Source organism: Sycon ciliatum, chromosome 3, assembly GCF_964019385.1.
Source record: "Sycon ciliatum chromosome 3, ocSycCili1.1, whole genome shotgun sequence".
Classification (NCBI taxonomy): domain Eukaryota; kingdom Metazoa; phylum Porifera; class Calcarea; order Leucosolenida; family Sycettidae; genus Sycon; species Sycon ciliatum.
The window spans coordinates 24437547-24450046 of NC_088645.1; the positions used below are offsets into that span (position 1 = coordinate 24437547).

Genomic DNA, 12500 nt, shown 5'->3' on the forward strand with positions numbered 1-12500 from the left:
TTTCCAAAAGTTGATTCAGAAAGAGACAAAGCCTATCCTATTTATGTTTTACGTACCATGTGAGTACTGCACGTTGGCCGATGTGTGTGTGTGTGTGTGTGTGTGTGTACGTGTGTGTGTACGCGTGTGTGTGTGCGTGCATGCGCGTGTGTGTACGTGTGTACGTGCATTCACTCTGTTGTGTATCTCACTGCGGTGCAGTAGTACTCGTAGTGAATTTCACTTCTAGCCAGTCAGCGTGACCCCCATCTGATGTATTGCTGCAATGTTTTGGTGAATTTCAACGTCTGCAAATGGACGGATTTGTCACGGCCTGAGCATTGCAGGCATAGGCTGCGCTTACTGTGCTTGCATGAGAGTTTTCGACCCGGGTCGAGTTTCAATCCGCCACAAACACAGATTGACTGGAGCACTTACATGACGCACTGCGTTTGATCTGGGTTGAAATCGATAAATCGTACTACCGCACTCATGTGCGTACCTCGCTGCACCAGGATTGCAATCACAGCGTTGCAGATGGGAATTAGCATTCCCCCGCGAACGTTGTCACACGACCCTGCCAGTAAAGAGAAATGGACCTTTGCCGGCATATCAGTGTCAGCCCGGGTCGACAATCTTCATGTAAACACCTGCATGTTCTGCTGGTAACTAGGTTTTCCACTTTGCACACTTTCAACCCAGGTTGACCTCGACCCGGGCTCATGTCCACGCAGCCAGAGCGTTGGGTTTTGACTTTTGAGTGCACTGACCTCAAGAATTGAAGTCAGCACAGTTGTTCTGTTCAAAGCGCATGTGACATCAGGGATGAATTTATCCGGTATCGCATCGCAGTTTGCTACGCAAAATCGATCTACTGCTACTCAACAATTATAGTGACACGCAGAGAACTGCGATACATACATGTGCAGACTATCCATGCTTTTTGTAGCTTACGCCACAATTGAGATTTTGCATAGGAAAAACTGCTATGCAAAAACATGGCAGTAAATTCATACCTGGACATAGTGCTTCGTTGGCTAACAACGGATAGGTACGATTAGCCAGGATGATCAATGAACATAGTGTAACTAACACGGCGCACACACTCGCACATAACTACATGATACATGTAGTCACCACGCACACACACGCACGCACACACACACACACACACACACACACACACACACACACACACACACACACGTACACACACACACACACACACACACACACACACACACACACGCACACACATGCACACACATGCACACACACACACACACACACACACACACACACACACACACACACACACACACGCACGCACACGGCACCCACCGTACAGAACGCTGATCAGTATTTCCCACGCTGTGCTATTGTCGTCACCGTTGCTGCTGCTGCAGGGTGTGGATTCTGCAAGAAATTGAAGCCAGACTATGCACAGGCTGCAACCGTACTCAAGAAGACTGCAGTGCTGGGTGCGATGGACATTGACCTGGAGGAAGCGTATGGCATCAGGCAAATGTTTAACATCACCGGTTTTCCAACACTTCTCTACTTCAAGTAAGTGTTTCAGAGCTTGAGCTTTATCCAGGGGGGGGGGGGGGGGGGCGTTCCAGAAAGAACTAGTTTCCAACACTGCTCTACTTCAAGTAAGTGTTTCAGAGCTTGAGCTTTATCCACGGGGGACGGTGGGGTTGGGGGGTTCCAGAAAGAACTGGTTGTCCAACACTGCTCTACTTCAAGTAAGGGTTTCAGAGCTTGTTTTTTTTTTCACGGGGCCCGGCCATTCCAGAAAGAAGTGGCTATCTAGGATCATGAGCCTGGAACGATTCTGCTTGCACACTTTACATCTGAATTGAATGCCGTAGTGTGTGCTGAGTCCAATGCATGATTTTTGTCGTGGGTATTGTAACTACACGGCAGGCAGGAGCGGATCCAGGAGGGCTTCCAGGGGTTCCACGTAACCCCCTCAATTAGGGGTTCCACGTAACCCCCTAAATTTCGTTAAGAAAAAGTACCACTGGCAACCATGTGCGTGTCCATGTACATGTATCAGCTATTCAGTTTTGACTACTAGTATACTGCCCCCCCCCCCCCCACCCTGTAGAGATCGCTGGATCCGCCGCTGGCAGGGGCGGTGTAACCTGTACGGTTGCTCAGGCAACGGCCGGACTGGCAACTGTTTGACCACCAACGCATGTTTACTGCTCAGGGGTCATGTGACCCCGCCATATCAGGAAAAATTTGAAATCAGGGTGCAAAGTCCTGCATTCTGGGCACTTTTGGCATTGTGGTAAAAAAAAAAGTGGCCTGGCCAAAGCCGGACCGGCTGCTACGCCCCTGTAATGTGTTGCTGTTGTTGAGGCAGGTGTGTTCTTGTCCCCTTGCAATCTTGAAGCATGGGTTGATAGTACTAGGCGCTGGTGTTAATGATGTGCGTGTGTGTGTGTGTGCGTGTGTGTGTGTGTGTGTGTGTGTGTGTGTGTGTGTGTATATACATGCTTCTCTGCATGTATATTTGTTTTCATTCAGGAGTGGCGAGCAGCCTATGCCCTATGGCGGTGAGCGCAACAAGGACGGAATCATCGCCTGGATGAAAGAGTAAGCGCGAGTCATTAAACGACGCACACACGCACACACACTCACACTCACACACACACACACACACACACACACACGCAGTCGCACACACACGTGACCCACCACTGCTCTGCTTTTCTGTAGCTGTGTCACATTAACATTACCTTTCTCGCCTACGATTGGAAGCTGTGTTAATTTGCAAATACGGTGTATTAATACAGGGCTGTTTTGCTGCACCTCAAGCTTCATGCTTGTGCGATCATCAGGCAATGCTCTGCCCTTTTTGCGGCATTGAGCATTGTGTGAGCAGAGGATTAGCCTACTGTAAAAGCAGAAATTTTCGGTGGCGTTTTATTTTCAGTAACGTCGATGCCGAAATTTTTACCGAAAATAAAACGCACCGAAAATTTCGGTCCTAGTACTAATACCAAGAGTGCATAAACAAGAGTATGCAACTGTGGTTATGGGTCAGTGCGCGGCGCGCTGCCTTCATTACGTAACTTGTCTTCATCACGCTCTGAAAGCATGCATTCAAACTCTCAATTTCTCGCACGAGCCCATCCGTTTTTGCTCGATTCGTTCCAGTACCTACACAATCTCTGAATTCTGGCGCGTGAACTCCAGTTCCGTACGAAAGTTCATTTCAAACTAGAGGGAAAGTGCGGTGTTTGATTTTCCGCAGTGCGCGGACTGCAGCTGAATGATGTAATGAAGGCAGCGCGCCGCGCATCTGGCCCATAGAAAAGAGATCACAGTTGCATACTCTTGTTTATGGACTCTTGCTAATGCACTTACCTGGTTTACCGAAAATTTCCCTCCACCGAACCGCCGATTTTGGAGAATACCGAAAATATTACACCACCGAAAATGTTAGCTTTTACAGTACTGTGTATGTGTGAATTTGCTACTGTTGGCATTGAATGAGGAAAGGCGAAGGTGTTCCTACCCGTAGTTGGACATGACCGTAGAGGCAGGCGGCGGCGGCGCTAGAGACCTCCTGGTCCAGTGAAAACAGCTTTGGAGCGGCTGTTCGCCTCTTTTGGTCCGTTCTCTTTGATTCGCTGGTACCCGTTTTTTTATGATTGTGTGTGTGTGTCTGTGACCCTCCTGTCACACCTGTACCTCTTTTTCTAGTTGAGTTATCTTGCCGTCGGTGAATTCTTCTTTACCCAATATGGCATAGATATTAAAGATATCCTCGAACGTCTGCAAATTGCACACACTGGGATAGGCCACGAAAACGAAATATTCATAGTCGTTGCTGTCCATATACTAGTAGTCTACCTTTCTCAGTAAGCAAAGGTTCAATTGATGTCCCCAACACACTCGTACATGTACTGACCAACCAGACAAATCTCAATCCCTTGACAAGACCAGCAGAATCCCTGGATGGCACAAAAACACGTGAAAAAAAGAGCTTTTCCCGCCGAAACATGTTCGATGTGTATAATATTATGGTTTCAAACTTTACCTTTTTTCAAGTTATTATCATTGAAACATTGTGTGTTGCTCCCTCCGTGGGAGCTCGTGCTTTTCCTGCCGACTTGAATTCTCACTTGGACACGAGAAGTCCATCGAGCCTTCCACTCGGCAAACCTGCAAGAAAGCACCACTTCCTGCTCCCTGCTCAAGCAGGGAGTGGTGCTTTCTTGCAGGTTTGCCGAGTGGAAGGTTCGATGGACTTCTCGTGTGATCTGGATGGCAGTCGTGAGTCAGTCAAGTGAGAATTCAAGTCGGCAGGAAAAGCGCAAGCTCCCACGTAGGGAGCAACACACATTTCCCCAAGCATCGCCGAAGTCGCACCAACCTCTTCTTCACATTATAATCGAAAGCGCATAGTTTTACAGTATTTGGAGCGTTATTTTCAAATTTTTGGCCAATTTTCCGTCCCCATGGCCACGCTCGGTGATGGTTCCATAGTCCTCAACTCCATCAACCACCATCCAAGGCAGTCTTTGTTACCTTTCTCTCACATCAAGAACGAGATTGGTAATCCTACAGATATACTCTGCAAGTTGCGGTGGTGTCATGTCGACTCATCTTGGGTATGTGACCAGCGGATGCACATCTAGAGTCGTATTCTTTTTCACTGAAACATCTCACGCTGAACTCATGTCCTCATTTAATACAAGAAAATAGTATACCATTTTTCTCACCTTGACAGAGTGCATTGTAATTCCATAGAGCCGAATCTAAGACTCGTACCGTCCTCATGAGCAGAACTTCGTTCTCTGTGCTTGCACTCAGTGCGCCGCTTCCCTTCAGCTTCTGGCACAGACTCCTGAGCAGGATTTTCTTGTCTGGTCCCATGAGGCTGGTGAAGCAGGAAATTGGAAAATCGGGAATCCATTATTCGTCACTACCCGAGCCGTCTGCATTCGTCTTTTCCCACACACCGAAGCTGACACCGCAGGCAGAGTGCGTTGTAATTTCGTAGAGCCATATCGAAGACTCTTACCGTCCTCATGAGCAGAACTTCGTTCTCTGTGCTTGCACTCAGTGCGCCGCTTCCCTTCAGCTTCTGGGGCAGACTCATCAGCAGGATTTTCTTGTCTGGTCCCATGAGGCTGGTGAAGCAGGAAATTGGAAAATCGGGAAATCCATTAGGCGTCTCACTACCCGAGCCGTCTGCATTCGTCTTTCCCACACACTGAAGCTGACACCGCAGGCGGAGTGCGTTGTAATTCCATAGAGCCATATCGAAGACTCTTACCGTCCTCATGAGCAGAACTTCGTTCTCTGTGCTTGCACTCAGTGCGCCGCTTCCCTTCAGCTTCTGGGGCAGACTCTTGAGCAGGATTTTCTTGTCTGGCCCCATGAGACTGGTGAAGCAGGAAATTGGAAAGCCAGGGAAATTCATCAGGTGTCACTACCCGAGCCGTCTGCATTCGTCTTTTCCCACACACTGAAGCTGACACCGCAGGCAGAGTGCGTTGTAATTGCATAGAGCCGTATCAGTGCGCCGCTTCCCTTCAGCTTCTGGGGCAGACTCTTGAGCAGGATTTTCTTGTCTGGCCCACATACACCAGAGATACCAGTTTATTAGAGTCGGTAAAGCATATATCTCACAGGACGAGGACAGAATTATTAGACATCAACCTTAGGGAATGTATTCGACTTCTCATTAGGGCAAGGGTTCGACTGAGACTGGTGAAGCAGGAAATTGGAAAGCCAGGGAAATTCATCAGGTGTCACTACCCGAGCCGTCTGCATTCGTCTTTTCCCACACACTGCAGCTGACACCGCAGGCTTTGATGGCGGTGAAGCAGGAAATTGGAAAATCGGGAAATCCATTAGGCGTCTCACTACCCGAGCCGTCTGCATTCGTCTTTCCCACACACTGAAGCTGACACCGCAGGCGGAGTGCGTTGTAATTCCATAGAGCCATATCGAAGACTCTTACCGTCCTCATGAGCAGAACTTCGTTCTCTGTGCTTGCACTCAGTGCGCCGCTTCCCTTCAGCTTCTGGGGCAGACTCTTGAGCAGGATTTTCTTGTCTGGCCCCATGAGACTGGTGAAGCAGGAAATTGGAAAGCCAGGGAAATTCATCAGGTGTCACTACCCGAGCCGTCTGCATTCGTCTTTTCCCACACACTGCAGCTGACACCGCAGGCTTTGATGGCGGTGACCAGCTTTTCCGTGTGTGGGCCGGCAAGCGTTTTCGACTTTGGAGGAGTATGGAAAAACTCCGACACAGGCTAGTTCAATTTCAGACTCAAGAGCACAACCATTGTTTTTGTTCAACCTAACCGGTTTCACTGTTTTGAACAGATCATCAGAGGGAATCATCACGAGTTCTAAGATTCCAAATGAATTGGGCCCTCAGATCCTCTAGCGTCTTTTGCCCTTTTGTTGGGTAGCAACCTTTCTGCCGCCTGACTTGACCTGTCGAGCCACATGGTTTGCTGCAGTTCGGGCGACAGGGCTCTGCGCTTGTAGCTCTGCCATGGTTCTTACTAATGGTGGATCATTGTACTTTGTTGGGGGAAGTTCCTTGTTCCACCGGGAAGAAAATGGCAAGACCAAGATGAAAGTCCTCCCTTAATCTCTATCTGCCATAACAGTTTCGAAATATTAGAGGGGTTCCGGGGTACGATTTTCCGTGCCAAAATACGTATGGGCACTACGGATTTTTTCGAGGCGTGCTTTAGATTTTTCGGCACGGAGAAGCCGTGTGGACTGGCTTTCATACGAACCATGTTTCGTATGGAGATTTTGCGTCATCAAAAAGATTTTCTCGTACAAATTTGGTACGAGAAACATCGATTCTCCGCGTAAAGCTTTGATTTCGTTCCAAATTTTCAAAAATTAATAAAAAGGCATAGCGTGGGAATATGCCGTGTTTGCGCCCGTAACCTAGGCAATGACGGCAAACAAATAATTTCCGTACGTACTCGTACTCCGGAACACTTCGCTGCTCGAAAGCGGCGTATAAAAAATCCGTAGCGCCTCTACGATTTGGCACGAAAAAGTGTACTCCGGAACCTCCCTAATGTAATTGAGATGAAACTGTGTTAGGCTGCAACCACACTAGGTACAAAATCACGTACAAACGGCATTACAGTAGAAATCGTCATGCCGACGCGTGCGAAATGCAAAATGCGCTTTGTAGGTTTTCAGCAACTTGGCGCACCCCTGTAGAAAGCCACGTTTGTCGTTTTCGTCGTTTTCGCGCTCCTTCTCCTGTGTACAACTTTGCTTTTGTACCGGGTCATCGTACATAGCATCAGCACCAGCATTGTTTTTGAATTTCCCGGTCTTTTCCAGCGCATGGCACACGCTTTGGTACGACAACGTCACGTGCTGGTCGCGTGAAAACATCATCTATGCAGACCGAAAAGTGTAGTGTGGTTGCGTACCGACTTGCACTGAGATATGCATGAAAATTTGTACTGTGATTTTTACGTAGTGTGGTTGCGGCCTTAGCTTATCAGGTCTGAATATTGGATTCGGTTCTATCTCTTCACATTAGTACTTTTGTGTGTGTGTGTGTGTGTGTGCGTGTGTGTGTGCGTGTGTGTGTGCACGCGTATCTCTTTAGCCCTAAGCCGGCCGAGGAGAAGGAAGAGGAGAAGCCATGGAGCGCAGAGGAAAGCGAGGTTGTGCATCTGAAGACGGAGAACTTTGACGAGTTTGTCGCTGAGCACCCGTCTGTGCTTGTCATGTTCTACGCTCCATGTATGTACACGTACTGATCTAATGCCTAGTAATGGTGTTCAGCTGTACATACATGTACATATTCTGTACATGTATGTACATATTACTACTATTCTAGCCCAGAGGCAATATGCTTTGGTTCTGCAAGAGTGCTCAATGCCTGATTCAGGCAGAGCGGCGTACACAAAGGCACACAATGAAAACCTTGGCAAATTTATTCCGTTGTGACTCCAAGTTTCATGGCTGAACCAATCATCAGACAACGATAATGGAATAGGAGGCAGCGCTGGTATATCTAAGTGGAGAGAGGTGTGATAATACGATAGCGAGAGGAGTAATCGCGTGAATGTATACAGGGACGGGCTATTTCAGAGGCAGATGCAGGATTACTCCTCTCGCTATCGTATTATCACACCTCTCTCCACTTAGATATACCAGCGCTGCCTCCTATTCCATTATCGTTGTCTGATGATTGGTTCAGCCATGAAACTCGGAGTCACAACGGAATAAATTTGCCAAGGTTTTCATTGTGTGCCTTTGTGTACTATTCTAGCCCTTGCACTCCATCCGATAGTGGATACGAGTGCAATCATGTACTTTCAAGCGCAGTAAAATTGATGTGTGGCTTTGAAAGAGATCGGGAGAGAAGATTTTGCCTTTTCGGTTCATTTCTGGGAGAAGTCGGAGGTGAGAGCAGTTACCAGAGGGTGATGACAAGATTCTTCGCTCCAGAAACAACATGAAATGTTCTACTTCAGTAATTCATGTTGAAAAAAGCAGCCAGATATCTACAGATGTCAACAGTGCGGTGCCACAAATTTCTAACGCAGCAAAGGCATCATAGGATTTCTTCATAAACTGGTGTTCGATAGAGCCGACAAGAATCGATAAAACCAATATATCGATCGTTAATGATATCGGTTGATCGTTAGGAGTTATTGAATGATCGTTTCAGCCCTACATTATATTAGATAAACCTTTTTTGTTGTTGAAAACTTGTTGTTGGTTGACAACATGCTGTCAACCAACAATATGTATGTACATGCACATATCTACTGGAAAATCAACAAATATTCGGCGCAGATTTCTTTTCCGCTATTTTCGGCCTGATCATGTTTGGCCGAAAAATTGTTGCGGCCGAAAAATTGTTTTGCAATGTTCAGTGTGGCAGTGTATACAGGCGGCAGCAGTACAGGCCGAATATTTGATGCGGCCGAAATGAGTTTTAGCCCTGGGAGGCGGAAAGTTGAATGGGCCGAAAATTTGTCGACTTACAGTAGTGGTGTTGAGCTGTACATGTGTGTACATGCACGTATCTAGTGGTGTTCATATCTACTGCCGTGGACATGGAAATCCGGTGGAGTGACCGGTGCCAGCACCCTTACTGCCTTGGCGTGCATGTGCTGTAGTTCACTTACTAGGAAAATCGACCGGCAGTGCTCACGGTTGCTAGGCCAGCGCCCCGTGGCCGCTTGGCTTCTCAGCGGATTTCAATGTCCACTACAGTACATGTATGTACAGTGCAACCTGTCTAAGACGACCGCTCAAGGGACCTTCAAACTGTGGTCTCTGTAACCAGGTGGTCGCCTTATCCAGGGTCAATTGACTGGAAGTAGCATCCCTTGGTCCTGGTTGCAATGGTCTTCCAGGACAGGTGGTCTTCTAGGACAGGTGGTCTTCTAGGACAGGTGGTTGCCTTGACAGGTTTTACTGTGCATGTGACTTACTTATGTAGTGGAGTTCAGATCTACGGTCACCTGTAACCAGTGTTTGCTGGACCCTGTACCAAGCGCAATCCTGTATTGACCCGACAAATTTCCATGCACCAAAGTGCTGGATGTCGAACGTGCGTCCCTGGATCAAACGGAATCCTGTCATATCAGGACAGTTTCCGCTGCACCAAGGGTGTGTCCGGTTAGGGCAGGTTTTACGCTACATGTATTTGTTTATTCGGCGGTTGGTCTACTGTACTACGGTACGTGTGTTGGGCCTCGCACTCTCTTAGCAAAGGGAAGTCCTCCCCCTGGTGTTCTGTCTTGTTGAGTATGAGCCGAGTGGGTCGTCTTGTTCACTCTGTACGTGCTTTGTATGCCTGGTGAAAGCTTTCAAAGCATACATACTGTAAAATATGTAATTTTAGGTGTATAAAACCTTCGGTGTCCGGGGTCTGATGGGTTTCAGGTGTAACTTAGAATTAGGTGACCGACATTCCCTTCACATACAGCACAATACTCTTGCGCCATTTAGGTGTAATCTAAATTTAGGTGCCTGGCATTTCTAGCGAAATCATCGAAATTAAAGTTTAATGCACCGAAAATGACCTGTTTTATAGTACGCAACATGCAGTACACGTGTGGCCGGTTTCTACGTTGACTGTAGCACCGTGCGAGGGCAACACAGCCTAGGACGACAGTGTAGTGATGCTGCCGTGTGATCCCGTTCTTGTTCTCTTTATTTTCCTTCGTCGACTCTTCCTTGTTCTTTACTCCAGGGTGTGGACACTGTAAGGCTATGAAGCCAGAGTATGTCACCGCCGCTGCCACACTGAAGGAGGAAGGCTCCGAGGGTGTGATGGCTGCTGTCAACTGCGTCGATGAGAAATCCCTGGCCGAGCGCTTTGACGTCAAGGGATACCCGACCGTCCGCTACTTCCTGTGAGTCTTGCCCGTGTGTGTGCATGTGTGTGTGTGCGCGTGCGTGTGTGCGTGTGTATATGTAGCACTCAGTAGTCAACCAGCTATGTGTTCACTCCTCTATACGTCATCACCTGTTTACTTCGTGCCTGTATGGCTTCACTGTGTCTCTGTATAACTCCAAATCATTCTCTATAATTATAACTCCAGACGCGACTTTCCCTATATATCTCCACTCGGGTTGAGACTTTCTCCGTATGACTCCAATTCAGGTTTTGTATGGAGAAGTTGGTGATCTGAGTTGGAGTCATACGGAGAAAGTCTCAACCTTAGTGGAGATATAATTATAGGGAAAGTCTCGTCTGGAGTTGTATAGAGAATGACCTGGAGTTATATAGAGAAAGTCGCAGTGAAGCCATAATTATACTGATATAGGCACGAAGTAAACAGGTGATGACATATAGAGACAGTGACGACAAATAGAGAAGTGATGCCATACTGAGTGTAACATAATATGTGTGTGTGTATGTCAGTCTGTAATGTGATGGTGGTGGTTGATCACTTGGCACGGTCTTGATCCAGTTCTGTGAAATCTACCCTTACACGACTGCTGGACTTGATTTGCATGCTCGTGCCTGTCGACTGCTGGCATAATGTGCCTGTCGACTGCTGGCGTAATGTGGCTGCATTAGCGTCTTGCAGGCGGTCGTTTGTGTGTTGTAGCCCAAGGGTGCCATCATGTCGTGCCGGATGATTGCTCTAGGAGCTGTGTGTGTGTTTCTTCTTGCTTACACTCTGCCATGGTTGTTGTGTGTGGCGTGTGTGGCGTCCTTGCTTGTGTGTGTGTGTGTGTTCTTTTTGCCAGGAACGGAACGGACAAATGGGGATTTGATGGTCGCCGTGAGGCTGACATGCTGGAGTTCATGAGAGAGTGAGTACGCACGCGCGCGCGTGTGTGTGTGTGGGGGGGGGGGGGGGGGGTATAGACCATGATGTCAAGCTCAGCATTTCTTCCACACGATTTCCCCAAGCTGCTTTGTGTGTCTCACACCAGGCGTTAGATCATGCATGAGCTCAGGCATGGGTTTGTACTAAATTGTAGCATGAATAGGAAGCCGCTTCACATTATCGTAGCAACTGTGTGACTGTTCTTGAGGGGGTTCATGTTCCGGTGCTGAATTGTTTTCTCCAAGTTGACTCTCTTCTGCACTGTCTTTCACACTTCAGGGTTCTAGCCAGGTCAAAATAGTAAGGGGGGGGGGGGGGGCTTGGGAAACAGTTACCCCGTATCCCATTTTTCCACTTTCCAATATTGTCCTGCCACGCTAAATGCAACGTATGTGTCGAATCCCCGATTTTGCCCAGACACGTGTGCCTTTCTTAACCGTCCAATACTGACTTTCGACTGCATTTTTCGTTGAATTGCAAAAAAACACGAAAATCGGAAAATGAGTAGGGGGGGGGGGGCTCTGCCCCCCCCCCCCCCCTTGGCTAGAACCCTGCACTTTCCTGTGTGTCCTTGCCTTGCTTGACTCTCTTCTGTACTGTGTTTCACTTTCCTGTGTGTGTGTGTGTGTGTGTCCTTGTCTTGCGTTTGGCAGCCCGAAGGAGCCACCACCACCCCCGCCGCCAGAGCCCGAGTGGAGCGAGGTCACGAACAAGGTGACGCACATCGACGGCCGCGAGCAGTTCCGCGCTGAGCTCAAGCGCAAGAAGCATGCGCTCGTCTTCTTCTACGCGCCGTGGTGCGGACACTGCAAGAATGCGAAGCCGGAGTTCTCTGCTGCGGCCGACCGCGTAGTCAGCAACAAGGTGGCAATGGCCGCCGTGGACTGCACCGCCGAGAAGAGCAAGGAGCTGTGCGAGGACTACGGCGTGCGCGGCTACCCGACCATCATCTACACCAGCTACTTGAAGACCAGCTTCAAGTACTCTGGCGGACGCACGGTGAGTCACTCCTCTCCTGTAGGTCTTTCTACGTGGCACACTCAGCTCTACTTTGAGCTTCGGACCAATTGTTTCGAAACCAGCACTCCTCAATCCGTTCATATAGACATAACATCTAACACGAACAGTATAATAATTATACTGTTTGTGTTAGATGTTCTTGTGTATTATTATTGCTTTTTGCTGCTACCTGACGA

The 12500-nt window shown here is 48.3% G+C and overlaps 1 protein-coding gene across 1 annotated transcript in view; it reads left to right on the top strand.

Moving 5' to 3' along the window:
- Positions 1-6: 6 nt before the first annotated feature.
- The window catches only part of LOC135811848 (protein disulfide-isomerase A5-like), an 18092-nt gene continuing 5598 nt past the window's right edge, over positions 7-12500 (top strand). Inside the window, exons 1-7 of the mRNA XM_065325087.1 lie at positions 7-59; positions 1386-1545; positions 2518-2586; positions 7608-7744; positions 10215-10377; positions 11222-11287; positions 11958-12303. Of these exons, the coding sequence (XP_065181159.1) occupies positions 44-59; positions 1386-1545; positions 2518-2586; positions 7608-7744; positions 10215-10377; positions 11222-11287; positions 11958-12303 (957 nt within the window). The 5' untranslated portion in view covers positions 7-43. The remainder of the gene's footprint in view (positions 60-1385; positions 1546-2517; positions 2587-7607; positions 7745-10214; positions 10378-11221; positions 11288-11957; positions 12304-12500) is intronic.